Raw genomic sequence first — 26,225 nt, 5'->3', positions numbered from 1 at the left:
TGCAGTCACAAGGTTTTTTTTTAGGGTCACCCGAAGAGAGTTTAATCTAAGTGGCTGTGTGACAGAGAGAGGAAATGTTCATGCTCTTAATTTGATAGGTTATTGATTAGCCCAATCATGTCATTCCCTCTGGTCCAGCCTTTAATTCTGTGTTACAGTTTCAGCTCTGGCTACTTTAAGGTGTTTTAAATTAACTGCAAATTATAATTAATAATAACAAAAAGAAAATTAAAAAAACAGATAGGGGGAAAATTTGCATTGTTCCTTTAATACTCATGTAATATACTGTGCCGCCAATGGTTATAATACTAGGTACCGCATCCATAGGTGTAAAGTTTCTGGGAATATGTAGAAATTAACCGGAAATGTATCAAATCTGCCGTCAAATGAAATGTTCCAAATGAAACTTTTACCTACTTCATATTGCATACTGTATAGTTAAGGCATGCGGTTAACTCGTGAAGGTTCATTCCCATTTGATGTCACGTCAACAAGAATAGTTATAGCGTATATCTACGTTTAAACGATGAGTATTATTGACCAGAAGGGTTTTATTTTGAAATAATAACGGAAGTCGTGTAGCATGTTTACATGTTTAGCTGACAGACTCGCTGCCGCTGACGGAGAAGCCAGACGAAAACAAGGAGCGCACGAGACATCACAGACAGCGGGAAGCGTGTCTCATTGTGTAGAAAGGTAGGTGAACAACGACACAACAAACATGGCGGCTTTATTCGCTTTATTTTTATTTATATATTTATTACAGTCACTGTTGAGCGTCTCGTGCTTCTTTTTCTTCTTTCGCCTCCTGCCGAGGCTCGTGCTAATGTTCGTATCACTGGCTTTACAAGGGCGCGTGCGTGTGCGCGCGTGGGGATGTTTGTAACAGAACGCATCTATGTTGTTGTTATGTTAGCATTGTGTTTGTCTGTAGCCTTTGTGCGTGTGTGTGTGTGTGTGTGTGTGTGTGTGTGTGTGTGTCTGCGTGCGTCACGCTTTGTTATATGTGACCCCTGAGACTAATTACAAGACCCTTCTGCGTGAGTGTGTGTGTGTGTGTGCGTGTGTGTGTGCGCTGGACACACTCTGAGTACTGCAAATGACACCAGCGTTAACATTAAAAAGGGTTAATAATAAAGGTAAGAGTGTATGAAACACTCACGAGCACTGCTGATGGGGATCAGGTGACGTCAAAAAGAAACCGTGACCACGCACTTGACACCCCCACCCGTCAAACACACCCTCCACTACACTCATGCAGCCATGCAGATTATGGTAAACATCACTGAAAATGATGGAATATTATCTTAAATGTTATTATTTTAAACGTAGATGGGGCATTTGGTTTGGTATCTTCAAATCAAGGTAACTTAATTCATGAATTATGTAATATTAAAAATGGGTTCAATACATGGACAACGACACAGCTGAAACCAAGTTATGTTTACAAGACAATGCCCTACTGTGTGTGTGTGTGTGTGTGTGTGTGTGCGTGTGTGTGCACTTGGGAACATTTGTTTCTTTACATATTGGTGCAGCTGAGCAGATGGATGATGGTGGGAGATGGAGGGAGGAGGGGCAGTGTTGGAGAAGGGGGGGTTGTAAATTAGGCAGAGGACAGGAGAGGAGGGATCATTAGGGGGCATGTGAGCGAGGGAAAGCATGGAGACAGAGAGAGAGAGAGAGAAAGGGTGAGAAAAAGAGAAGGAGACAAGTGGAATAACACAGGATGGAGGGAGAAAGGTATGTGAGGAGCAGATGGAGTTCACAGCAGTGTGAGATCAGTAATTAGTGTGTGCATATTCAGCTTTTTCCCCTCCTTATTTTCAATAACGCTGAATCCCCGCTAGTTGTGTTAATTACAACAATTTTAGGACCTCAGCTAACTATTATTTGCAGATTATTCTAGATCAGTTCATTAATTGTTGGTCTTTAAAAGGTCAAAAAATAGTGAATATGCATCCCAGTCTCAAAAATATTTAGTTTAACATCATATAAGACAGAGAAAAGCTGGAAATGTTCATATTTTATGAGGCTGAAAGCAGCATTTTCCTGCTATCTTACTGTAGCATGCAAAATTACAGCTCGGCGTCTGTCTTTCAGTCGTTTGTTTCACCAAGCTCTCACCGACGACTAAACGTCAGTGCCAGATTTACTCTTGTCCAGTTGCTCGCTCACTCTCTCCTTTCCCCTTCTTAGCTTCATCCTTTAACGTCCTCTTCAGTCTCTAAGTCTCTGTCATTCTGTCCATAGAGGCTGCTGAGTTCATCGCTTACTTGGCCAGCTCTGATTCTGGCACCCGCTCTGTTCCCTGTCAGCATTTGGCCGTGGCCCCCACCTGAAAACCTCCTCCTTGCAGTACAAAGTACAGATACTCCCCCAGTGATTTGAGCTCACAGTCCAAGCAGCCTGGCTAACAAACTGAGCTAATATTGGCCAACAGCAGCTACAGTTCACAGCAGATTACTTCACTGTCCATCAGGACACTCTGTAAATCACAGAGAGTTGATGCACAGCATGTGGAGACATAAAATATGATCCACTTTCACCAAAATCAGTCAGTTAGTTGGTGGTGTGTGACGTAGTGCTGTAAAGTGTTGCATACTTTTCATGGATGATCGTCCCCTGAGCAATAAAGTTACATAGTGTGAGAATGGACATACTGAAGTCAGCGGAACATCAATATGATTTTAATCTGTTATTTTACGACAGAGTTACACAATGTTGCTTTAAAGTTTCAGTTCTGGGAGAGTTACTTTATCAAATGTCGCTTTTCTACTTTTGGTTATTAATTAAACCAATTCGTTACTTGTCAATTATTCAAATGAAAACCACTATTTTGATAACTGATTCATTATTTGGATTCATTTGAGACCAAATGGAAAGAAAAAAACGGATATCACGACTTTTATTCAGCCATCCTTCTATCCTCGTGTTCTCTCCTGTTCAAAGCTCTTCTTTTACATCATCCTCTCTCTCTGCTCTCTCCTGCTGCTCTGTGCTGATGTGTTGTGTAATGCCTACTCTAGCATAAACAGCAACGGACAAGTGTGTGTGAAGGAAAAACTGAACAAGGACTGGTTTCTATGGCAGCCACGGGCTATAGCACTTAGATATAGATAGATAGATAGATAGATAGATAGATAGATAGATAGATAGATAGATAGATAGATAGATAGATAGATAGATAGATAGATAGATAGAAAGCTGGATTTCATATATAGTTAAAGGGGGTGTGTGCCTCTTTGTTCCCCTCTCTCTCCCCAAACTGCCATTGTATTGTGTCTGTTGTCATGGCGATATATAGATTAGCTACGCCCACATGCCCCTCCCCTCTCTCTCTCTTTGAATGTGGATGCTCAATTCCAGAACAATCGCTGGGGGCTACGCCTTCTCTTGCTGATGTCACCACCTTGTGTGTGTGTGTGTGTGTGTGTGTGTGTGTGTGTGTGTGTTATGGGTGGGAAAAGGAGGAGTTTGCATACGACTGCTGCAGTGGAATAACACAAGCATTGCACGCACACTGCCAGCTGGCTGTAGCTTCATGTTTGTGGCGCGTTACATGAAAGCTCGTGCGCCATCTATCATCTCATCTAATGTTTGGAAAGAAAGCCGATAAGTGTGTTTCCAAAAATGTCAAACCATTCCTTTAATTTCACTGACGGAGTCTAGACTTTGATTGAACACCGGGTTCTGTTTGGAGCTGTACTGAGTGAAGTAAACTCTCTGTTTTGACGTAACAACCCTGTATTTTCTAAAATGTCACCCTTTCAGCTGCCCTCTCTCTCTGCCTCTCTCTCTCTCTCAGATTGACTGAAGCTATACCATGCCGGTGGCCTCTACCAGGACAGAACCTGGTGAGACCAGACACCTTCCTACACGTTAGCTTCTAGCAGCACAGCATATGATGTTTTCTTTATTCACACTCCCTCTCTTCACGACCCGTTTACAGAGGGGCTCTTCAGTGGGTAAAAACTCTTATTCTGAACACCAGTTCAGAATAACAAACTGAAGTTAAACTAACAGTAGCAGTAGAAGCTGCGGATGTTGCTCTTTGAAGATGGTTTGAAGTAAATTTAATATCATCTTTCACTTCATTAAGGGATCTTACTTTTACAAAAAAACGTGCATTGATCAAAGCCCCCCTGTGATTTGAAGCAGTCTGACGTTGGAACATCTCAGTGGCAGACGGCAGCACTCCTCCTCCTCCCGCTACGGATTTGACTGAGACACCTGTCCTGAGGGAAAGCTGTGCCATCAGAATAACGTGGAAGATGATATAATCACATACAGTTTTTACACACTGCAGCTCTATCTTGATTCTCAGAGAAAAGGGCCTGTATCAGTGTTCAGACTTGACTTGAGACTTTCCCCCAAAAGACTTGAGGCTTAACTCAAACTTGAGATTTGGGATTCATGAAAACGTTTTTTATATTTTATGTTTTTTTTCTTTTGCTCCATCAAAATTAAGGGAATGCCCCGCCCTGTGCGATTTGTCACAACCTTTGATACAAGACAAACCAAAAAATCATGAAGTGCAGCGTCTTCTGTATCGTCATCACTGAATGGTTAGCGTACATGTTTAGTTGTAACAGCAGCTTGCTACTATCTTTGTAGCTAAAGGAGGGCTTTGACTTGGAAATAACTGAAACTACAGTCACAGCCTGAAAGGCTCTGTCTCACTTGTCACTGTCTCATGTCTCATTCCCTGTTTCTCTGTCTCTCTTGTGTGTGTGTGTGTGTGTGTGTGTGTGTGTGTGTGTGTGTGTAGTGCCCCAGGTGTTGGACGCAATGAGTGATAGCACCACCAGCTCCACCACGGCCAATGACCTGGACCTCATCTACCTCAAAGGCATCATGGAAAGCCCTCTGGTGTGATACACAAATACACACACACACTTTTAAGATAGGGGAATGGATTTGTGCGTCTCTTTCATGTCATTTTTGTGTCTTTGTGTGTGTATGTCTGTGTGTGTTAGGAGCAAGAGAAGGGCCTGAAGGAGCAGCGTCTGTCTCCAGTGAGGGAAAACAACATGGAGCTTCTGCAGGAGATCCTCAGAGACTTGGACCCCTTCACACACCGATCCAACACTGCAGCTGAGCTCGCCCGCATCCTCACACAGCCTCATTTCCAGGTGAAGAACACACACACGCCAAAACAGTGAAAAATATAGGCCACCCTTTGTCTATTTTGATCCTGTTATAACACCACAATCTTTTGCTGAATCTGACACTAAATTGTTTTTTGTAAACCTTTGCAAACAAGAGATCAGACTGTCATACCTTCACACACATTAAAACTTTGAGTTAGAATTTGACCAAAAAAAGCAAATAGGATTACTAATTTTAATATTTTATGTCTAATACAGATTCTTTTTCTTTTTTGCCTTGTCAGTCTTTACTAGAGACTCATGATTCAGTCGCATCCCAGACATGTGACAGCCCACCCCCCAGCCCATGTGACTTTGTGGACCACGAGCCAGAGGAAGGCCACAAACCCAGCCTTCACCCGCCTCCTGACGCAATCCGCATGGTGGGCATACGCAAAGTGGCGGGGGAGCATCTGGTAGGTAACATTTAAACATAAGTTGACACGGTGAAGTTCATTCCACTTTTTCTCTATGTTTGGTATAAAAACAATTAATCTGCAATTTAAAGATGAAGATTCAAAACATTGATTAACAGTGGACAACAGTAGTTTATCGTTTACCTCTACTTATTACTGTAGATGCCTATTTTTATTATCAGTGATGATGATGATGATGATGATGATGATGAAATAATGCTTAATTGTGTTTCAGGGTGTGACATTCAAGGTAGAGGGTGGTGAGCTGATAATTGCTCGCATCCTCCACGGAGGGATGATAGATCAGCAAGGACTGCTGCATGTTGGAGATATCATCAAAGAGGTAAGATAGACCATTACATAAGTGTGATCTTTCCTGACCCCTGCCATTTTTTTGAAGTTTGAAGTTGTTCCTTGACTTTGGAAACCTTAGATTTGGTGTTTCAAAAACGCTTATTTGTAATCTTCATTCATAAGATCGATAAGAGACACTGTCATGTCTTTAAGATGTCTGTAAGATGACACTACTGCCAGCAACCAGGATAGCTTAGCACAAAAGGACATGGAGGGAAACAGCCTGGCTTCATCCAAAGATTAAAACAAATAAATGTAATAGCTTATCCTTTTCTGATCTTTTGTGAGGTGGCGTTCCTGCAACCAGGTCGTCAAATACTGATGCTTTATTTGTTGTAACGTTCTGAGCCACTTTGTTTACATGTAAACATCAGCATTTGACGACGATCTGGGAATGAGACTCAACAATCAACTATCTTTCTTCTGTATGACTGTGGAGTGCCTCAGGGCTCTGTCCTGGGTCCTCCATTTTAATGTTTTTGGTTCACTAAGCTTATCTCCCAATAAGCACGATGCTCCAAATGTATTTATACATCAGATCAGAAAGTTTCTGTTATCCAATGTGTTGGCAGGTGAATGGACGAGAGGTGGGCCAGGACCCCAGGGTGCTGCAGGAGGAGCTGCAAGCAGCCTGTGGAAGTGTAGTTCTGAAGATACTGCCCAGCTACCATGAAGCCATACCACCAAGACAGGTGACAGATCCAAACACTGCACAAAGAAAAGACACGGGTGGTCTTTATACCAGTCGTGTGTTGCTGGGTGCTGTGAATTATGAAATGTCCAGAAATTATATCTAATAAATATCAAACATTGTCAAATGCATCACTGAGGACACACAAACAGACAAGAGTGCGTAATGTGATAAAGACATGTGTCTACATCTGTGTTTTTCAAGGTGTTCTTCAAGTGTCACTATGACTACGACCCAGCCAATGACAACCTGATTCCATGTAAGGAGGCAGCCTTAAGGTTTGAGACAGGAGACATCCTGCAGATAGTTAACCAGGATGACGTCAACTGGTGGCAGGTGGAGTACAAAAACAGTTTACTGTTTGTGCATGTGTGCATGCTTTTTCAGTTCTTTGTGAAGCTTCAGAGAGCTGCTCATTTTCTATTGATAATTTCAGTCATTTCAGTATTTTTGTTATGCATATATTCTGTGTGTGTGTGTGTGTGTGTGTGTGTGTGTGTGTGTGTGTCTGTGTTATACAGGCCCGTCATGTTGAAGGTGGCAGCGCAGGGCTGATTCCCAGTCAGATGCTTGAGGAGAAGAGGAAAGCATTTGTCAAGAGAGATGTGGAACTGACACCTGCAGGTAACAGCAAAGAAGAAGAAAAAGATGCTGATGATCAATGAAAGAACTAATTAATAAGGAAAATTAAAACAATAAAAGTGAATTAGTTAATAATGATGACAGTGAGCAGGAGCTTTTAATGCTGAGTGATACATGAACAAGATTTAGAGATTTAGGGCAAGTAGAGTCGACTTAATTACATTACATTACATTACATTACATTGCATTGCATTTAGCAGACGCTTTTATCCAAAGCGACTTACAGAGGAGGACATAAGCTGAGAAAGGTGTAAAGGAGCACAGAGTAGTTGTTAGTTTTGTTAGTTTTGTTAGGCAGGGAAGCATTCTCGAAACAGAAAGGTTTTTACAAGTTTTTTAAAGGTCGAAAGGGATGTTGCTGTTCTAGTAGCCGTTGGTAGGTCATTCCACCATTTGGGGACGACCACAGAGAAGAGTTTAGAGTGACCTCGCTTTGCGAGAGGCGAGGGTACAACTAGACGGTTTGTATGAGCGGAGCGTAGCGCCCTGGTCGGGATGTGAGCCTTTAGTAAGACGCTGAGATAGGCAGGGGCAGATCCTGAGATGGTTTTGTAGGCTAGCGTCAGAGCTTTGTGTTTAATTCTGGCAGCTACAGGCAGCCAGTGCAGGTCGCTGAAGAGTGGGGTGACATGTGACCTTTTAGGTTGATTGAAAACCAGTCGCGCTGCGGCATTCTGGACCATTTGCAAAGCTTAAAAGGGCAGTGTGTTTTATTTGTGGCCTTTGTTTTTCAGAATAAGGTAAACATGGACTATAATATTCATAACTATTATTTCATGCATGTACAATCACCTGAAAATAAGAATCTTTTTATTTTTGTTACTAAAAAAATATCCTATTATATCTACAGTGGGAGCAGATCCTCATTCATGGAGGCCACCATGTTGAAACACTGTGTTTCTACAGTAGCCCTGAACAGACAAACTACATACTTCCTCTAGACAGGGCCTTTCAAGTGTAGATTCTTCTTTATACAAAGAAGGTGATGTGGATGTGAGGAGATTGCAATGCATTGTTTACACCACTTGATGCAACTAAATTCTACACACTGGACCTTTAAGAGTTGAAGGCAAAGTTAGGGCGTGTCTTGTACTATTACTGTTAAACCTTTCCAACTGTACTTTTTGTGCCGTTGTTCCCATCTTTAGTCTTCTGTTGTTTACACCGCCATCTAGTGGTGAAATGGCATAGTTTGAGTTGATATCCAAAGTACAAATAATCAGAGGAACTTGAACACTGTAAATTTCTAAATCAACTGTTCTCTCTTCCTTCTTCCTGTTCTGTAGTGAGTTATAGTATAAATAAAGAATAACAAGAATTAATAAAGGATAATGATAATGACATTGGTATCAATAAAATCCTTTTTTTTTTTCCTTAGCTGCCAGCCGTGACTTCATAGTTAGACATGAAAGTGGTATCAGTCTTCCTGTCTAACTCTCAAGAAAGCTTTTCTTAAAATATTCAACTTTTCCTTCCATGATGTTGTAATTTTCTACAAATCTCTCTTTCAGTCAGAGACATTTAGGTCAAGTAAGGACCATTTATAGCCGAGAGTTATACAGTTAGATTTGGTCTTCAAGGAATCTTTTAAATATGAGCAGCAAAGAGGACTGTGCTAGTAGAACTAATTCCCCTAATGACATTAATTCCTATCATGACATGTGACAATGAGACTCCAGTGTCTGAATAGTGCCATGCTCCATTTATATGACAGGAAATCTTTGTACTGGTGTTGGTGGGAAGAAGAAGAAGAAGATGATGTATGTGACCACTAAAAATGCAGGTAATAAATCAAAACCTGTTGTCATTTGTTTGAAATAAAACCTGTTGTCATTTGTTTGAACCTACTACCTGATCTTACATCTTTCCTTACTTACTTCCTCCCTCAGAGTTCGACAGACATGAGATATTGCTGTATGAGGAGGTTGCCAAAGTCCCGCCTTTCAAAAGGAAAACTCTGATTTTGATTGGTGCCCAGGGTGTGGGGAGGCGGCGACTGAAGAACAAGCTGTTACTGAGGGATCCGCTTCTCTTTGGAACCACTATTCCATGTATGAAATCTGATATATTAAAGTTATATATTGTTGGCTACATTGAAGTTGTAATCTTTAAGATTTATGTATAAATTATGAGTGTGTTTTTGTGTTCAGACACGTCCAGAAAGCCCAAAAAGGGCGACCGTGAGAGTCGGATGTACGCCTTTACCAGCCGCAGCAAGATGGAAGCTGACATCAAAAACGGGAACTATCTTGAACACGGAGAATACGACGGCAACCTGTACGGACTCAAGATCGACTCCATACATGAGGTGGTGGAGGCTGGACGTGTCTGCATACTGGACGCCAACCCTCAGGTCTGCACGTGCACCACCAACTTAACACCCTTTTTAAGCATAAATACAGTCATGTCATCTGCAAATAAAGTTGTTACGGTACACAGACACGGAGCAACATTAGCAATCATTTTGAATTTTCTGTCAAATGTTCACTCTTGTTTAGCTGTGTGTTGATCTCTACAAACTCATCAGGGGACATATCTGTTTCTTTAGAGATTAAAGGCTAAATGATCCAGTATGTTCACCATAGTCTCTAACTTTGTCTGTTTGGACAGTAAAAACAGCTGCCTGCTGTGGGTGAAATCAAGGCTGTGAATAAAACAGTAGAGTTCTGAGCTGTGAAACCAGTTCTGGGCTAAAATACTTTCTAAGGCTGAGTGGTAGTTTATCTTGAAGCCGGTATAATCAGTCCACGCTGGCCACCGAGGAACTCCATTCAGTCAGTTGAGTGTCATGTGCCTTGCTTAAGGCCATCTTACATCAACTGGTGTTGAGTTAGTCATTGACTGTGACCAGTCAGGACTCTCTGAACATGGTTGTTTAAACTCTGGAATGTGTTTCATTCTAGTCTGTCAAAGTGCTGAGGACCTCTGAGTTCTTGCCCTATGTGGTGTTCCTTCAGTCTCCAGACTTCGAAGTACTCAAGGCAATGAACCAATCAGCTGCAGAGGCAGGGGTGGTTGCTAAGACACTGACGGTAAGAAACACTTAGAGAGAAGAGGTCCTGTGATTCCAATAAGAGTCCAGTAAGTAACAAAGTCACATGTTTTCTGTCTCAGGACGAGGAGCTGCAGAGGACGTGCGACGAGAGCGCAAAAATTCAGGCAGCTTTCGGTCACTACTTCGACCTCAGCATTATCAACGACAACCTGGATGAGACGTACCGCACCGTCAAGGCCGCCCTGGAAACAGTTTCTAAAAACCCCCAGTGGGTCCCCGTCACCTGGGTGTTCTAGTGAGGAGGAGGAAAAATCATGCAAGTCCTAAATGTCAGAAATTCAACAAATTTTACCTGAACACATCATGGTGTGTGTGTGTGTGAGTTTCATTCAAAGACTTGTATGTTTTTAAATTCATTGTGCCATTACTGATAATCATCAGCAGACTTTGTCTTTGTTTACATTTCATGATCAGACAGGTCAGTACTGATGGTTGATCTGCAAGCTGCGAGGACTAGTAAAGTTTACCATAAAAACCTTATTTATTGATTATTTTTCATTGAACTGACCAAAGGTTTTCCCTAAAATGTTGCTCACATAACACATTGCTCATAACTCACAAGTCACCATACAGATATCTAAAACTAATGACTTTGTCTGGCAGTTCAAAAACAACAACCAAAAGTCTTATAACAACGTGAAATGAAATAGACAAGCAGTTTCTATTATTGTTAATCTTTTTATGATTATTTGAACACATGCAGCACTTCAGTTGCTGTGTAAAGAACAATGCAGAAGCCTCAGAGTTCCTCATGCCAAATTAGTTTTTATTCCAGTATGTTATACTTGATTACGTATAATCGAACACCAACCTCACACTCCATCTGTTCTCTGTCTGCGTTTGTTTTCTTAACTTTGTGTTTATTTAATGTTGTTGCACGCAAACACAATGTACAGAGACAGAAATAGATGGAGTATTTAGCAGCTAAGGAGCTAGAATTTTTTTTTTCTAAAATTAATTCCAGTGTTGCTACTCTGTGTCTGCTGGATGTGTAGAAAGTCCACCATATGACAACTTCATCTACGTATGCTGATGACACTATTTTATCTGTGTTAAACCATCCACCTTTATCCAACACCTCCCCAAAAGAGAAAAGGTTTGAAGGCAGTTGAGTTGACTTAATGGTGCTCATAAGTCTCTCAAATACTCTGGTATTGTCCCATTATCAAGCCAACAAACAAGTCCATGAATTTGCTAACTAAACAGTACTAAGCTTGTTAGCCAAGTGAGCTTTTTTTTCGTTCTTTTTCGTGGAAAAAAAAACAGAACAACAGAGGGAAATATGGAAGCTGAGGGAGCTGTTGTGACTGACTAGCGCTAGTCCAGATAGCTAGTATGACTTTAAGAATAGGTCACCAAGCAACGGTACAAATATTGATTTCGCTGCACCACTTATGGGTGTGACCAGGTCTTTATTAGTGGATGCTGAATCTCGTCGACCACATAACGGTTTAGAAATAGAAACTAGAAAGTTTGCTCTTAATAAAATATTGGTGTCTGAGCAGTGTGCCAATCACAGTATCAACTAAACCCTTGAATCAAACAACACAACTACCTATTTGATATGGAACAGTTAACTCTGACATGATGTAGCAACTCCCAATCTAAACACAAGATCAGATGCATTAAATATATCAGTTGAAAAAGGTCATGAACACAGCCTGAGATCTAAAAAACCCCAAGTGTGGTTCAGAAAGGGGGCTTTGCAAACCCCTCAACAAGTAACCCTAAACACAGAAAACAGAAGCTCTTTTACTACCACATTGTATTTCATCTGAATTTCCCACTCATACAATCTTTTCTAATTTGCACTTTTTATTTATTTTTCCTTTTTCTTACCTACCTGCTGTATTTAGTTGTAAAGTTGTAAACAGTTTGTAGATAGCATGTAGATACACAACGATATAATAGATACCAATTCAGCAAGTATGAGATTGTCTAGTATTTACTGTATGTGACACTTTAGTGATAACTTTCAGAATGTCATCAGTAACAACATGTTTACAGCAGCCTACGAGGGAAGAACACAACAACAAGAAAACGACAAAATGAAATCATTATTATGAAGAAAATTGAATTTTCAAGACATTAGTGTCATCTTTTTTTTATCCTGTTGCTTTCCAAATGTTGTGTCGCACACTTAGGCATCTGTACATGTAACACTGTCCATGGTGCCAACTGCAGAGAGCTCATTGAGCAGCTTGTTTGTACTCTTAATCTTTTAATTGTGGCAGCTACTGAATCCTTCTTATGCACAATTAAATGTTTAGCGATATACGAAACATAGGTGTATTGGAGGAGACATTTTTAGTGGCTTATCCTTTGAAAAGCTCTAGTTTTTACAAGTGTTGTTTGTCTGGCAGCTATATTTGGATTTCTGGAGTGATCAGTGTTGAGATACACTAGATTTGTTGCTCTCTCGACATTCCAAAACCTCACTGTGTCCTTTTTTCTACGAAATCTGATAAATGCAATAAAACCATTTTTCTCACTGTATCTTATATCTGATGTACATTTAAAAGTACAATTATAATTTTAAAGTAATTTGTCTTTACCAATTTTGTATTCAGAAACAATGATTGACAGTTCAATTCAGTTTAAATTCAATAAATAGAATGTCTACAGTAAAATGCACAGTGAATAAAGCTTGAATTTGTAATTTTGTTGTAGGACTTATAATTGTAGAGTGAAACAGTTCATGCTTCTGTCCATACTGAATAAAGTATTGATTTGATTGAAATCATTTGTGATTTTGTTTTGTTTTTTCAGTAGAATCTTCCTCAGTGTAGTCACAGTTTCTACAAGACACTATATGTATTCTTGTACAACATCAAGATGGCATGGCTGAAATCCTGGACCTCCTGACTGTCAGATCTCATGTGGTCATGGTGGGCAGTCACACCACCAAACAGAGGTGCCTCCAAGGCTTGGTACAACCCAGATTTCAACAAAGTTGGGATGCTTTAGCTAGAGGACATGACAGGACATTAAATTTTTCCACTTCCTGTCAGTCCGTCTCACATGAGCAGCATTTCTAGATGTTGATGTCTGGCTTTCTCTTTGCATGGAGACCACTTTCCCCAAATTTTCATTCCATGTAATAATATCCTTCATACAATCATGTCATCAATCAATGGACATTGGTTATGGACATTCGGTGTTGGTGTTCAGCCTTGCCCCTAAATGGTAGATTTCTCTGCAGGTAAAGATAAAAACATCTTTAAAATGAAACAAATATATATCAAAAAGTGAGGATTACAGTTCACATGGAAAGAAAATGGAACAGCTGTTAGATAAGTACTAAAAAAGTTTCAAAATGGGGGCTGGGATGATGTATCAATAAAGAAAAATGTGTGAATGGTCTTATATTACACAAAATATCAAGCCAGTGTTGCAAAACCTTCAATTAAATAGTAAAATATTACACATTAATACATGGCCAGTAGTGAACACACTGTGTGATAATGGACTTGCAAGCTCCTCAGCACATTTATCCAGAAAGCCAAGTATCCGAGTCACAGCATCTCAGCTCTGAAAGCATCTTTGTTCACAGTCATGCAGTGAAACCACAATGATTTCAGCTCTAAAGTCAGATTTTTGTAAAATATATTCATCCTAAGGCAGTTTAGCAACCAGACAAAAATTGGTTCTGGGTGTGTGCACAGGTCTGAATGGAGCCTGACAAAGTGATGAACAGGCAGTGCTCTCTTCTCTGCTAGTCTCATGTTCTTGGTGTGGAGAATGGTTTATCCACTTTGCTCTTTGTGGAGTCTTAATTTCCAAAATGTCACATGTTATATGTCCTTTTACTTATCCCCTTTAACCTTAGTAAGCATCTACCTCCATCTATCCTCCTTTTCCTTCTCTCCACCCCTCACTTCAGTCACCTCCTCCTCTGCAGTTTGGTGCTCTTCTTGAGGGAAAGCTTTGTTGGACGATAGCTCTTTATCCTTCACTCCTCTCTTTATACCTTCTCTTTCTGGATCATTTCTTCAGTTTTCCTTCTCATCCCCACGATGTGGTGGTGGCTGCTAGGCATATCGAGCTGTTTGCTGCTCGTGGCGGTGATCATCTTCTTCCTGACCACCGCGCAACGCTACAAGGTGTTCAGTGAGACATGCCTGAGGCCACCAGGACCCTTGGTCACAGACAGGAAGCAGAGGGACGACAGGCTGAAGAAAGGTAAGATCCAGAAACTGGAATCTTGTGTCTCTTGATGACTGGCAGAGGATGAAACCTACTGACTTTGGGGACTGTCTGATCTGCTGAAGTTGGCAGAAAGTTGATTGTGATGCAATAGAATAGTGAGTGGGAGATCAGGTTCAGTCCCTTTTGCAAAGGCCTGATCCATGGCATCTGCAATGTCAAGCATATCTTGGGGCTTTTCACTGCAGAGAACACTGGACACTGCCAGCCAAATGTTGACAGTACTACTTCACCAAGACCCTTATTGTAGTAATCCTCCACAGTGATGATCTGTCCCTGGCCAGAATGGTAGAGGCATCCAGAGGCATCTTTGCACTGTACCATCACTTGTCCACATATTAACACTTGCCTGACTTTAGGGATCCCCTGTCTTTTGCTCCAGTGTCACCATGAGATAGGAGATTTGGGGTTTAGAGTTCAAAGATATTCACAAGAGCTAGATGTTACATCTAATGATCTTTGAACTCACTCTGAACTTTTTGCCTAGTGCTGCAAGTAGGCCAAAGTTTTATTTATTCAGTGAAATAACATGCAACAAATGGATCAGCACAAGGCTTCCTAGTGACTTTACTGATGCCCTGGCTATGAATGAATGCCATGAAAGTGTTCAAATGTGATGTGTGCTCCCCACAGGTTTCCGTGTGGACCGCGTTCCCCCTGCTCTGGATGCGGTGGTGATTGGCAGCGGTGTGGGAGGTTTGACTGCAGCAGCACTTTTGTCAAAAGCTGGAAAGAAGGTTGTAGTTCTGGAGCAACATGACCAGGCTGGAGGCTGCACACACACCTTTGAGAACAAGGGATTTGAGTTTGATGTGGGTAAGAGGCCAAAGTACACAAACAGACATACATTGGTATATACAGTGGTCCCTCGTTTATCACGGGGGATACGCTCTAAAAATAATCCACAATAGACGAAATCCGCGCAGTAATCAGCTTTATTTTTTACAATTATTATACATGTTTTAAGGCCGTAAAACCCCTAACCACACACTCATACACTTTTCTCAGACAGGCATTAACATTTTCTCACATTTCTCTCTTTTTTAAACACTCTCAAACTTTAAACATTCGCAGATTTAACAAAAGTACAATACTGTATTAGTAAATGAAACCAAAGATCAAAACCTGTTTTCAAGCCCAAACATTTTCAACAAATTTAATTTTAATGATCAAGCTATGAGGTTTGACACATAAAAAATTATTACCAGTAACTCACACGTATTTCAGTACGCTGTAAAAAAAAAGCATGCAAAATTACACTAAAAAAATCCACGAAACAGCGAGTCCGCGAAAGGTGAACCGCGTTATAGTGAGGGACAACTGTACTGTATAATCCTTCTTTCCCTGCAAGTGCAATGTAGCTTAGCACTGTTAATTTGAAGAAAAGACTAAAGTTGATTACACATTATACATCAGTGTGGTGTGTTATATCTGCACATAATTATCCATAACAGTGATGACTGCTTTGGAAGACAAAGGCTCAGTTGTTAAAACAAAAATCATGCCACAAATACACGCTCCCACTATCATCAAGGATTTCATGTACTTTCATCCATTTGTAATGTGTAATTTAATTATTTTAAACAAAGTGGCCTTGTATGTGTCTGAACCAAATCTCACTGAGCTCTAGCAGAATTAACAATTTCTCTCTCCAACTCATGAATTTTATAAAAATGGACAATGAACGCAGTAGAAGCAGATACATAAGGGGAAACACTAGAAACAGTACAATATGATTATCTAAATACTAGAGTATGGATTTGGCTTCAGTTTTACTCCTTTCTTCTCCTTCATAAGGACATCAGTTTTAAAAAGATGTCTTGAATAATTCCCATCGCACTGTGGACAAAAGTTATTTTATGTTTTACAGCATTATATGAATCTGGTTAATTTGAAAACTTCACTGCCACCAACAGGTATCCATTACCTGGGCCAGCTCCATGAAAACAGCCTTTTGAAGGTCGCTCTAGATCAGATCACAGATGGAAAGATGCAGTTCACACGGTTGGAGCAACACTTTGATACGGTTATCCTGGGTCAGTCCGACCAGCGCAGGTAGGGCAAGTCTTGTTACATAAAAGTCAAAGCTCCAAAATCATCCTTTTTAAAATGTTTTATCTACAAAAAACTATGAAGCCCTACCTTATTTTTTTGTCATTCTCAGGGAGTACCATATCCATGCAGGGAAGACTGAGATGGCAGCTAGTCTGAAGAAGCAGTTCCCAGGAGAAGAGGAAGCCATTGACGAGTTCATGAGATTGATGAAGGTATAGAGAGAGCAGTGCAATGATAATCATAATGGGATGATGGATAAACAAATGAGATTGTAAAGGTTAAATCTTTGACAAACCTTAATTTGAGAGTCCACCACTTTTCTGTGGTGTCACTGTGCCACTAGTGGTCATCAGTTACAAACTATTGGTTTGCCGAAATCTAGCTCTAGCTGTTGCTTCTGTGATTTTAGCTCCCTTTACTGAATTGGAAATTATACGTTTCCCAACTGCATCAAATGAAAAATAATCTCTCTTGTTTGACTCTACACATCCATGTCCAGTTTAAATATTTCCCAGCTCTGGTTCCGTTGCCCATCAGCGTTTTCCATGTGCCCAGGTTCTAAAAATCTCCTCTTCCCAACACTCCCCCAGTGCTCTGAGCTCACAGTCCAGGCAGCCCGGCTAACAAACTGAGCTAACAACAGCTATAGCAACCATCTCTGGGTATAGTTGGCAACAAGTAATGCTTATCATTGATTCTAATGAATAAATGTGCATGTATGTCCTCCTCTTGCAGCTAGCCTCAAAGCGGACGCCACTTATTGCAACCATGAAGATCATACCATATTGGCTGGTTAACTTCCTGATTTGGACTGGCCTATTAGATCATATATCTTCAGTCTTCTGCCTTGCAGCAACTAGCCATTCAAAAGTGATGTCCCGCATCACACAGAACAAGGACCTGCAGGCGCTGTCTGCTTACCTGTTCTATGGTGATGGACATATACACACACTCACATGCATCATAGACCACCACACATTATGTATTTCCTCTTCAATGCTCCGTATTATGTCATTTTAGGTGTCCCTCCTAAAGAGTCCAGCTTCCTCATCAATGCTCTCCTTCTTCACCACTACAAGCGTGGTGCATACTACCCACGAGGGGGTGCCAGTGAGTTTGCCTTTCACATCATCCCTGTCATTCAGCAGGGAGGTGGTGCTGTGCTGGTCAGGGCTCCTGTACAACGCATCCTGCTCAACCAGCAAGGGAAGGCATATGGTGAGAAAGACAGATTCTGTGATGTAGTGCCAAGTGTGCAGAGCGTGTTCTGTTTACCTCTTTGACCCTACTTATCCCTTCAAGTTATTTAAGCAATTAAGCTATTTATTTAATCATTTTTGGGGCAAGTCCAAGTCAAGCCAGGAGCCTTCAATTTCAGTAGCAGTCCAAAGTTAGTTGCATGTCTTCCAGGTCTTAACTCGTCTACCGCAGTGCTGACTCACTCGACTGGATAATAGAGGCCACCTGGCTTCAGTCATCTTCTTGTGTTGTCAACCCCCCAAGCTTTGCCTTGAAAGAAACTAAACAAAAATACTTCATGGACTAAGGTTATTATTTAGTCCAAACCTCCAAAAGGGTTTAAAAAGTGGCATGCTTCATGCAACTTTATTAAAACTTTCATTAGCAAAATTATTAGAAATTTGGTGGATGTTGGAGAAACTCTTACATTGGCATCTATGGAAGTGGGGATATTAACAGGTTGGCCATGACAGGCTGGTTGTGTTCAAGCATGGATTTAGAGTGGTAAACGTTGTCAACAATAACTTACTTCAACCCCAAACCCCTAAAAAGGAACCACTCGAAGCACTGCGATTCCCAAAAGGCAGACACAAACAAGGAACATTTAAAAGAGCTGCTTCAAGCTGGATAGCTGGGATTAACACAAATGAATGTGAATGTGTGTCAGGTGTGACGGTGCTTAAGGGACAAGAAGAGATTGAGGTCCATGCCCCAGTTGTCATTTCGAATGCCGGAATCTTCAACACCTTCCAGAAGTTTCTGCCTCAGCAGATACAAGAAAAACCAGGTAACGTCGTATGTGGACTTGTTGTCAACTGCAGCCAGTAGTCGAGTTGTAAAATGAAACCAGGGGGGATGGTGAAATTTTTCATTTATGTGACATATTTTTCAGCAGGGGGGTCTGGGGGTCCTCCCCCAGAAAATGTTGTATTTGTTAGATGCAATTTCCTGCATTCTAGTCAATTTTAGTGTGACTTGCTAGACATGGCAAATCCTAAATCCCATCTGATTCATAGCTTGCATTCTCAGTTGCATGGCCTGCACAAGACAATACTATTTATCGGAAAGAAACAATAACCACTTAACTATGGACATCATGTCATTCACATCTTTTTTAAACATATTTGTAAAAACATTTTAAATATCTTTATTTGTGAATGTGCTCAAATATTTTTTTAAACACAACTTTGTGTATGTTTTTAACATCTTTGTGTGTTTTTAAACATATTTAAATACATTTAAACACATTTTTGTTAAAAAACATCTTCACTTAAAAAAACACAATTTAAGGAGGAGGAAAGAAGACTTCGAGTTTTAAGACGACGCGATGTTTGAAACAAGCGGTATTAAAGAATATGAAGCAGCAGGTAGCAGCTAGCGGTGCTGCTAAGGCTAAAACAACACAGAGTGTGGATGATTGACACCTGTCACCTGTCGACCAATCAGAGTCAGGAGAATCTATTAGTACCGCCCACATTCACCTTTGACCCACCAATGACGATCCAGAATGAAGTAATCCCAAAGGTAGTATATCGCAGCAAGAGGTCTCACTTCACTGTCAAAGCCTCTTTGTCTTTATGTAACAACCAGGAGCTTCATGACTGATTCAAACTAAAGCAGAGACATTAGCAGGAGACATTAGCAGCGTTTCTTCGCGCTGGACATACTGTGTCGTTTTGTGGATTTTTGTTGCTACTCTTTGGGGGCTAGCTCGGACATATCTTTGTAAGATATATTTTTATTTTTTCCCCCGCCGCGCCTCCCCTGAAGTCCTCTGGCGCCCCCCACCGCTGACATAAGAAGGGATGACCATTTTAGAAGAGGGATGATTTTGACCATTTTTCCCCACAGGGGGGATGCCATCCCCCCCCATCCCCCCTCAACTCGAGTACTGACTGCAGCCATGCAACATCAAATTGCTATTTTTTCTCATTTGTTATGTTTTTCGACTGTGTATTTCATGTAACGTGTTTGTGTGAGCAGAGATCCAGTCACTGTTGGGTATGGTACGTCATGGTATGGGTTCTTTCTTGGTCTTTGTTGGTCTTGATGGAACTAAAGAGGAGCTGGACATTGTTTCAAGCAACTTCTGGATGTATAAAGACAATGACTTGGACACGCTGTAGGTTTTTAAAAATATTTTCGATTTTTCAAACAATATAGTATTCATGTTCCTTTCTCTGCTTGTACCATTGTACACTTCATCTTCATTTACTCTGAATTTAGCAGCTGCTGTTCTAATAAGCTTGCATTTTTCTGTGTCTGTGTTTGTGTACATACAACGATGTGTGAAGTATGGAGCAATACTCTTCTCTGAGCCGAGAGCAGGTACTGGGCAACATTCCTATGATGTTCATCACCTTTCCATCCGCTAAAGATCCTACATCTAACACAAGACATCCAGGTAACATACATTTACATGTACAGAAATGTAAACTTGCCATCAAATCTGATACCGCCATCAGCAACAGCAAATTTTAGGTTGTGGGTTAGGGTTTGTGTTCATTCAAAAAGATAAAATGTTTAATGAATTGAAATATCTTCATCACTCTTTCTAAATTCCCCTTCGTACCTCTCTGCAGGGAAGTCCTGTATGACGTTGCTAACCATGGCCCGCTATGAATGGTTCGAAGAATGGGAGGGGACAAAGCTTGGCAAAAGGGGACAGGATTACCTGGATCTGAAAAACAGCATGGCCCAAGAGCTGCTGGACTGGGCGCTAACAATCTTTCCTCAGTTGCGAGATAAGGTCTGTGCCAATGTTTGTATGTGGATATAGAATGTGTGCTTGTGCATTTATGCAGTGATGTTGTTGGTTACGTTAGTGATACCTATATACATGACTAATTGTACTGAAGAGAAGAGGAGATGAAATATACACTTTTCCTAATTAAAAGTTATCAGTCAACAGTGTTTTACACAGCTATTTAACTGCAGCAAAGAGCAGATGTATCTGTTATAGAGGTCTTCACAAGTCCACCTAAACCCTAGGTCCCAGGACCCTTAACTGTTCAATATGGTCAATCAGGTCCAGGTCAGGTTCTATTCTATTATCGGGGCTGTTCAACATGTGTAATACCCAAGTGGATCTGAGAAGACCTGGCCACCATCAGATAGTGCGGATCATGATGAAAGTGCTGTGTGCGTGTCTGTGTGTAATAAAATGCATCACAAGGCCGTACCAATTGACCTACGCAAGGAAGTGTCCATGCTCAGGAGGTGAAGGGCCAGAGGTCAGAGATCAGTATAGTCTTAGAGAGCACAGATAATGTTTAGTTAACATGGCAGTAAACAAGGAAGTTTGTAGATTAATGTTAACTTGTTAAGAGCAATGGAATTGTGAAATGATTTGATCAGGTCTTGATTCAGGTCTGACATTTCTCGATTCTTTTTATTGGTCTAGGTCATAGCTTACTAAAAATGGACAGGCTTGATTGGATTTCAGGTAATACCCTTAAAGACCTTAATGTGGGGTGTGGTCGGTAGCGTAGTGGGCTAAGCAGCCGCCCCATGTGTGGAGGCTACAGTCCTCGCTGCAGCTGGCCCCGGTTCAAATCCCTCATCGGACAGCCATTTACTAAATCATTTTAATACGGTGGTAATATATTAGTTTTGTGTTTTCAGTGTGCTCCGCTCCCCCCAAGTCAGAAAAAAATAGCCTAAATAAACCTGCGTGGTGATTACCTGTAGCTTTTGACCTTTGGAACACATAACTGTGCTACATCTATATCTACAAAACTGTTACCGTACCAACCTTTTTCACAGGTTTTTGCCTTTATCATCATTTATTTTGCTGTAGAGGGCAGTGGCAGTATTTTTACCATAAATATAATTAAAGTAATACCTCACTCAAATATAATAAGGTCGTATATAGCAAATTTACACACTGCCAGTCCAAATATTGATTGTGCAAAGCCCAGTTCTATTTATCATTATGTGCTGTTAATGTACTTTTGTCTACAAATACAATGCGTGCGTGTGTGTGTGCAAAGTGGTGGCCCTCAAAAACAACTCAGGGATCGTGGTCCTCACAATGTGATAAAGACATGTTGGTGTGTGCATGCATGTGTTCAGGTGGTGATGGTGGATGCTGCCACTCCTCTAACTAACAGCCACTATTTGGGTGCACCGAGAGGTGAGATGTATGGCGCTGAACACAACTTGGAGCGCTTCACCCCTGAAACGGTTGCCAGGACACGGCCGCAGACACCCATCAATGGACTCTATCTAACAGGTGACCTGGGTGACTCACAGTCTCATCTGGTCTGATTTCCACAGAGACCGACACACCTGCTTAATGTTTCTGTGTGTGTGTGTGTCTGTGTCTGTGTGTGTGTGTGTGTGTGTATGCAGGTCAGGACGTTTTCTGCAACGGCATGGCAGGAGCGCTGCACGGTGGACTGCTCTGCGCCTCTGCCGTGCTCAATCAGCTCCTCTACATTGACCTCCTAGTTCTGAAGACCCGCCTCAAAAACAAAAAGACCAATCATAAGCTGTCCTGGTAGTGCAGACAATGTTTAATTACTCAAATTCCACACACTTTACACCTGATCAAACTGGAGTGTCACACAGTTTCTGTTGTAAAATTTAAGAAAAATTCTGTGTTCTTTGTTGGAACGTTGTTACCTCATGCTGGTACCACTGTATCCTGTTAACACTGTACACACACTGTAGCTATGTCCTACACAAGATATAAAACAAACAAACCTTCCAAACTGAAGCCAGCAGGTAAAACGTTTCAAGCTAGTTCAAGTAGCTTCAGAGCAATAAGCTTTCATCCACAAAAATTAACACAGGTTAAAGTGTTGCTTCATTCATCATTACATTTTGAAAAATAAAGGTGTTTTATATTTCCAGAGAGTGAGAAAGCATGTAGGAGTGGAGACAGAGAAAGAAAGAAAGTAAGAAAGTAAGTGCAGCTGATTCAAGATTTAAAGAAACAGATGACGATGGAAAAGAGTGAAAGTGGTTCAGCCCAGAGACAGGTGAAGATGAACAGATTCTGAGAAAGCCACAAAAGTTGACAAGGTCTATAGATTAATTTATAACAGTGTAAACCAAATAAATTCAGAACAGACTGGAATCTGTTATAATTAAAATGCAGAAAAACTACATAATCATATTTAAATGTAGCCCCTGTTAGATTAGTCTACTTCAGAGGTCTTCAACCAGCGACTGCAGGGTTTCCACCAATTTTTTTTCAAAATAATTGACAATTTTCACCAAAATAAATTGTGAGAATTAATAAATATAACAAAAATGACAAAGTAATGTGACCAGACACTAGGGGGGAAAAAAGGTGTTGGCAAAAACACAGTATTTTTTTTTTGCGAAATTAACCTGAATCAAAACTTTACGAACGTAATGCTAGTTACTAGTATGATATGAGTGAAACAGAATGGATAAATTTGTCACAGTTGATAAAGTGAAATAAAAGGTGAATAAAGTTAATATAAAAGTTATTTTAGACCAGGCTTAAAATGTGACACATTTTTAAATAATTTGTTACATGTTGCCGGGTCTCTGTTCTGTTGTCTTTGTGCTGTAAAAGGTTGAAGACCCCTGGTGTACTTAACCCTTCTTTAAATTCCCGACTGTGTATGCTGTCTACAAATTATAAGATGGTGAGAACAGGTCATATTTTTAAAGCATAATGTGAATTAATATAACTGTTAATGCATGTCATCAATAACAGGAACTACACATGATGGCACAATTTTTGTGTTTGAATATAAATAAAAGTCATAAGAATCATATATACATATATGTTTAGTCTTTCTGACTGTTCAGGGGTGACATTTGTACTTGAATGTTTTTTATAGATTTCCATTAACCATGTGGTGTGTTCAATTCACCTCCAGAAAAATCTTTTGTCATTGTTACTTATTTATAAGAGGTGTCCACAGCTACGCTAATGGCTCTTTGAGGCTAGTGAGCGATGCTCTGAGAGAAATGCTAACACCTGCTTGCTAACTAGCTTTAATGCTAACATGTTCAACATTATGGTTTAGTGTATTAGCATGCTGACATTTGCTAATTAGCTCTAAATACGAAGATACGAAGCCTGATAGTGGTGCTGAAAGGGGAACACCTGCATCTATGTAGCCATGTTGCTGACAAATTCACTGATGCTAAAATACAAATTGAAACCTTATTTGTAAGCACAGATAATGAAAAGAACAATAAAAAAAAAAAACATTGATTAAGCCAGAGGCAACAAAAACACAATACAGCAGTGAAAACAGGTAAAAAAAAACTACCTTAGATGCAACACATCAGACTGTTATCACCAAATCACCCAGAAACCTAACCCTAACCCCTAAAAAGAAAAACAAAGCATTCACATCACATTTCCTTCACTTAGTCGTCACAGACGTGCACTTTCATAACAGGCTCGTAGCAGTTAGACATTGTTGCCATGATGGTAACATTTTGGCTTGAGTGAGTGAGAGAGGGCCCTTTTGCTTTGCCTCTGACAAACGTTGTGTTTGTACTTTTGGACATCTCAGTAAAAAGATCACGGTTACACTCTCTGCTGATGTCAAGGATTCCCACAGCGTACATGTTGGATTTCAGTTGAAGGTTAAAGGGCACCTGAAACAGCACAGCTATTTTCATGGAGGAGGTTTTTGTCGAAATATTGTGGAGATCGTAGGTGAAGATGCCAATAGATCCAGTTGCTGTGTTCGGAACCTTGCTGAACAATGCCTGCCCGGTCGATGACGGTTGAATGCGAGGCGGAAAAGGGATCCTGCAGCGTCCACTATGGATGTATACTCTAAAGATCAAAATGGTTGAAACATCTTAATGATGTCAAAATATGTTTTAAATAAAAAAGAATATATATGTTGCACACTTGAGCACAAAGGATCACTCTCAGGCGAGCATGAGTTTTAGATTCTTTACTTCTGTCTGTCAACACAGAAACACAAGCACATCAGCACGACAACATCGCAACATGCAGGCTGGCTGCGGTTCCATTAATTAATTGGCGCTATCTTGCACTACACTAAAAAGACCCTTAAGTGGCCTCACAGTGCCTGTGAGAGCTTTACATTGGATACACCTTTTAACCTACTGCAAATATTAGTTGATCTTATGCACAAATATCACATTGCAAATAATTAAAAATAATGACAACAAAATGAGAATGGGGGGTGTCCATGAATATTGCCAACATTACTATGAGTCCCACCAGCGCCGGTCCTGGCCAAATTTGTGCTTGTGCGCCCCCCACGGAGAATGCGCCCTGGGCGGCCGCCCACATTGCCCATAGCTAAGACCGGCCCTGAGTCCCACATATAGCAAAAATAGTTGCACTTACCTGGGGTTGCAAAGACTGTAGTGAGAACTCTCATTTGTGAGCTCAACTGTGCACCTGCGTTGTGTCGGTATTGTGGTAGCTATTGTTGTTCCAATTGAAAGTGATGCATCCAAAATCCCATTTGCAATGTCGAAACCATCTCCAACATCCATATCTGCAGTGTCACCACCTGCTCAGACAGATAGCACAGAACAGTAGCTGAAGTCACACAAAACACAGTTGACCACTCAGTGCTACTCGATACTGCTGAATTTGGCTAACTATACGAATACTATTTGTTACAGTTAAACTGTTTAACCAACACACAAGACTGCAGCAGACCTTTGGCATTGTTCATTATTGTTTATACCCATGAACACATTAAAAATGAACAAGACGAACACAGAACTTGAACAGCCAGTTCAAGTTCTATCAACAGGGCAGCATATTAATAAAAAACCATATGGAGGATAATGTTTTATGGATGAATACTGACAAGCAGCAACCTCCGTAGTTGTGAAGTTGAAGCCATTGTGGAAGTGCCAAAAACTTCAGTTCCTTAAACAGCCACTTGAGGCTTGCTACAGAACAAATCAATCTCCATAAGTCCCCATGTTAAAATATCCAACTTCACAGCAGAAATACACTTGTTTACAGCCTGGTACAAAAACAGTTTGATTGAGTGTTTTGACTGACAGGTGTGTGCCGTTACAGGTGATGTGTATGAGCACTCGGGCATTATTCAGCCTGCTTCAGCTCCACGCACACTCCACCTATTTTTAGATTTGCTGGGAGGTGGCAGAGGCCGGACTGCCCAAATGCCAAGTGATACCAAATCACATAGTTCTCGGCAGGAAACGTTCTTGCAAATTAATTATGAGGAAATTATTGCCGTTTGGAGCCATATAATCAATATTTACCCAATACTAATAATAACATTAATACATTACATTTAATAATCAAAAACAGTACAATATTAATTTATCTAAAATGTATTATTCAAACCTTCAAGCAGCACAATGAGAATACAAGCTTGCTTAGGTTCCTGTAAGAAACATGTTGTGATATGAAGCTCATGGTATGAAGTCGGGGTCCTCACACCTACCTGGCTGTT

At 40.7% G+C, this 26,225-nt stretch overlaps 3 protein-coding genes across 3 annotated transcripts; 2 read left to right on the top strand and 1 right to left on the bottom strand.

Annotated features, from left to right (window-relative positions):
* Nucleotides 1-581: 581 nt before the first annotated feature.
* mpp2a (MAGUK p55 scaffold protein 2a) lies at nt 582-12,333 on the top strand. The gene is made up of 14 exons (XM_019256238.2): nt 582-696; nt 3,809-3,857; nt 4,772-4,872; nt 4,980-5,135; nt 5,396-5,566; nt 5,802-5,909; nt 6,493-6,612; nt 6,816-6,947; nt 7,133-7,235; nt 8,968-9,036; nt 9,143-9,304; nt 9,404-9,606; nt 10,157-10,285; nt 10,368-12,333. Exons 2-14 carry the CDS (start codon nt 3,827-3,829, stop codon nt 10,542-10,544), a joined length of 1,662 nt encoding a protein of 553 aa, XP_019111783.1. The 5' UTR covers nt 582-696; nt 3,809-3,826; the 3' UTR covers nt 10,545-12,333.
* A 1,691-nt stretch (nt 12,334-14,024) lies between these two features.
* On the top strand, nt 14,025-23,564 carry LOC104928682 (all-trans-retinol 13,14-reductase-like). The gene is made up of 12 exons (XM_010743023.3): nt 14,025-14,490; nt 15,148-15,330; nt 16,431-16,569; nt 16,679-16,781; nt 17,305-17,500; nt 17,590-17,787; nt 18,476-18,595; nt 19,792-19,930; nt 20,103-20,212; nt 20,391-20,557; nt 21,883-22,042; nt 22,162-23,564. The coding sequence occupies exons 1-12, from the start codon at nt 14,325-14,327 to the stop codon at nt 22,311-22,313; spliced, it is 1,833 nt and encodes a 610-aa protein (XP_010741325.2). The 5' UTR covers nt 14,025-14,324; the 3' UTR covers nt 22,314-23,564.
* A 92-nt stretch (nt 23,565-23,656) lies between these two features.
* Nucleotides 23,657-25,692, bottom strand: LOC113747063 (DELTA-sagatoxin-Srs1a-like). The gene is made up of 2 exons (XM_027285082.1): nt 25,133-25,692; nt 23,657-24,586 (listed from the first exon to the last, which is right to left on the bottom strand). Exons 1-2 carry the CDS (start codon nt 25,282-25,284, stop codon nt 24,169-24,171), a joined length of 570 nt encoding a protein of 189 aa, XP_027140883.1. The 5' UTR covers nt 25,285-25,692; the 3' UTR covers nt 23,657-24,168.
* Nucleotides 25,693-26,225: the final 533 nt, after the last annotated feature.

The sequence above is a fragment of the Larimichthys crocea genome, chromosome XII (assembly GCF_000972845.2).
Source record: "Larimichthys crocea isolate SSNF chromosome XII, L_crocea_2.0, whole genome shotgun sequence".
NCBI classification, from domain to species: Eukaryota; Metazoa; Chordata; class Actinopteri; family Sciaenidae; genus Larimichthys; species Larimichthys crocea.
This window is presented reverse-complemented; position numbering and strand designations above follow the sequence as displayed.

Excerpts from the sequence above, each read along its gene's own strand:
- mpp2a (XM_019256238.2), top strand. The coding sequence starts at position 3,827 with ATGCCGGTGGCCTCTACCAGGACAGAACCTG. Across the intron at positions 9,305-9,403 it reads CTTTGGAACCACTATTCCAT|ACACGTCCAGAAAGCCCAAA; the intron begins GTATGAAATCTG and ends TTTTGTGTTCAG. Across the intron at positions 10,286-10,367 it reads TGGTTGCTAAGACACTGACG|GACGAGGAGCTGCAGAGGAC; the intron begins GTAAGAAACACT and ends TTTCTGTCTCAG.
- LOC104928682 (XM_010743023.3), top strand. The coding sequence starts at position 14,325 with ATGTGGTGGTGGCTGCTAGGCATATCGAGCTGTTTGCTGCTCGTGGCG. Across the intron at positions 20,558-21,882 it reads TTCCTCAGTTGCGAGATAAG|GTGGTGATGGTGGATGCTGC; the intron begins GTCTGTGCCAAT and ends GCATGTGTTCAG. Across the intron at positions 22,043-22,161 it reads CAATGGACTCTATCTAACAG|GTCAGGACGTTTTCTGCAAC; the intron begins GTGACCTGGGTG and ends GTGTGTATGCAG.
- LOC113747063 (XM_027285082.1), bottom strand. The coding sequence starts at position 25,284 with ATGGATGTTGGAGATGGTTTCGACATTGCAAATGGGATTTTGGATGCA. Across the intron at positions 24,587-25,132 it reads TACAGTCTTTGCAACCCCAG|AGTATACATCCATAGTGGAC; the intron begins GTAAGTGCAACT and ends TTTGATCTTTAG.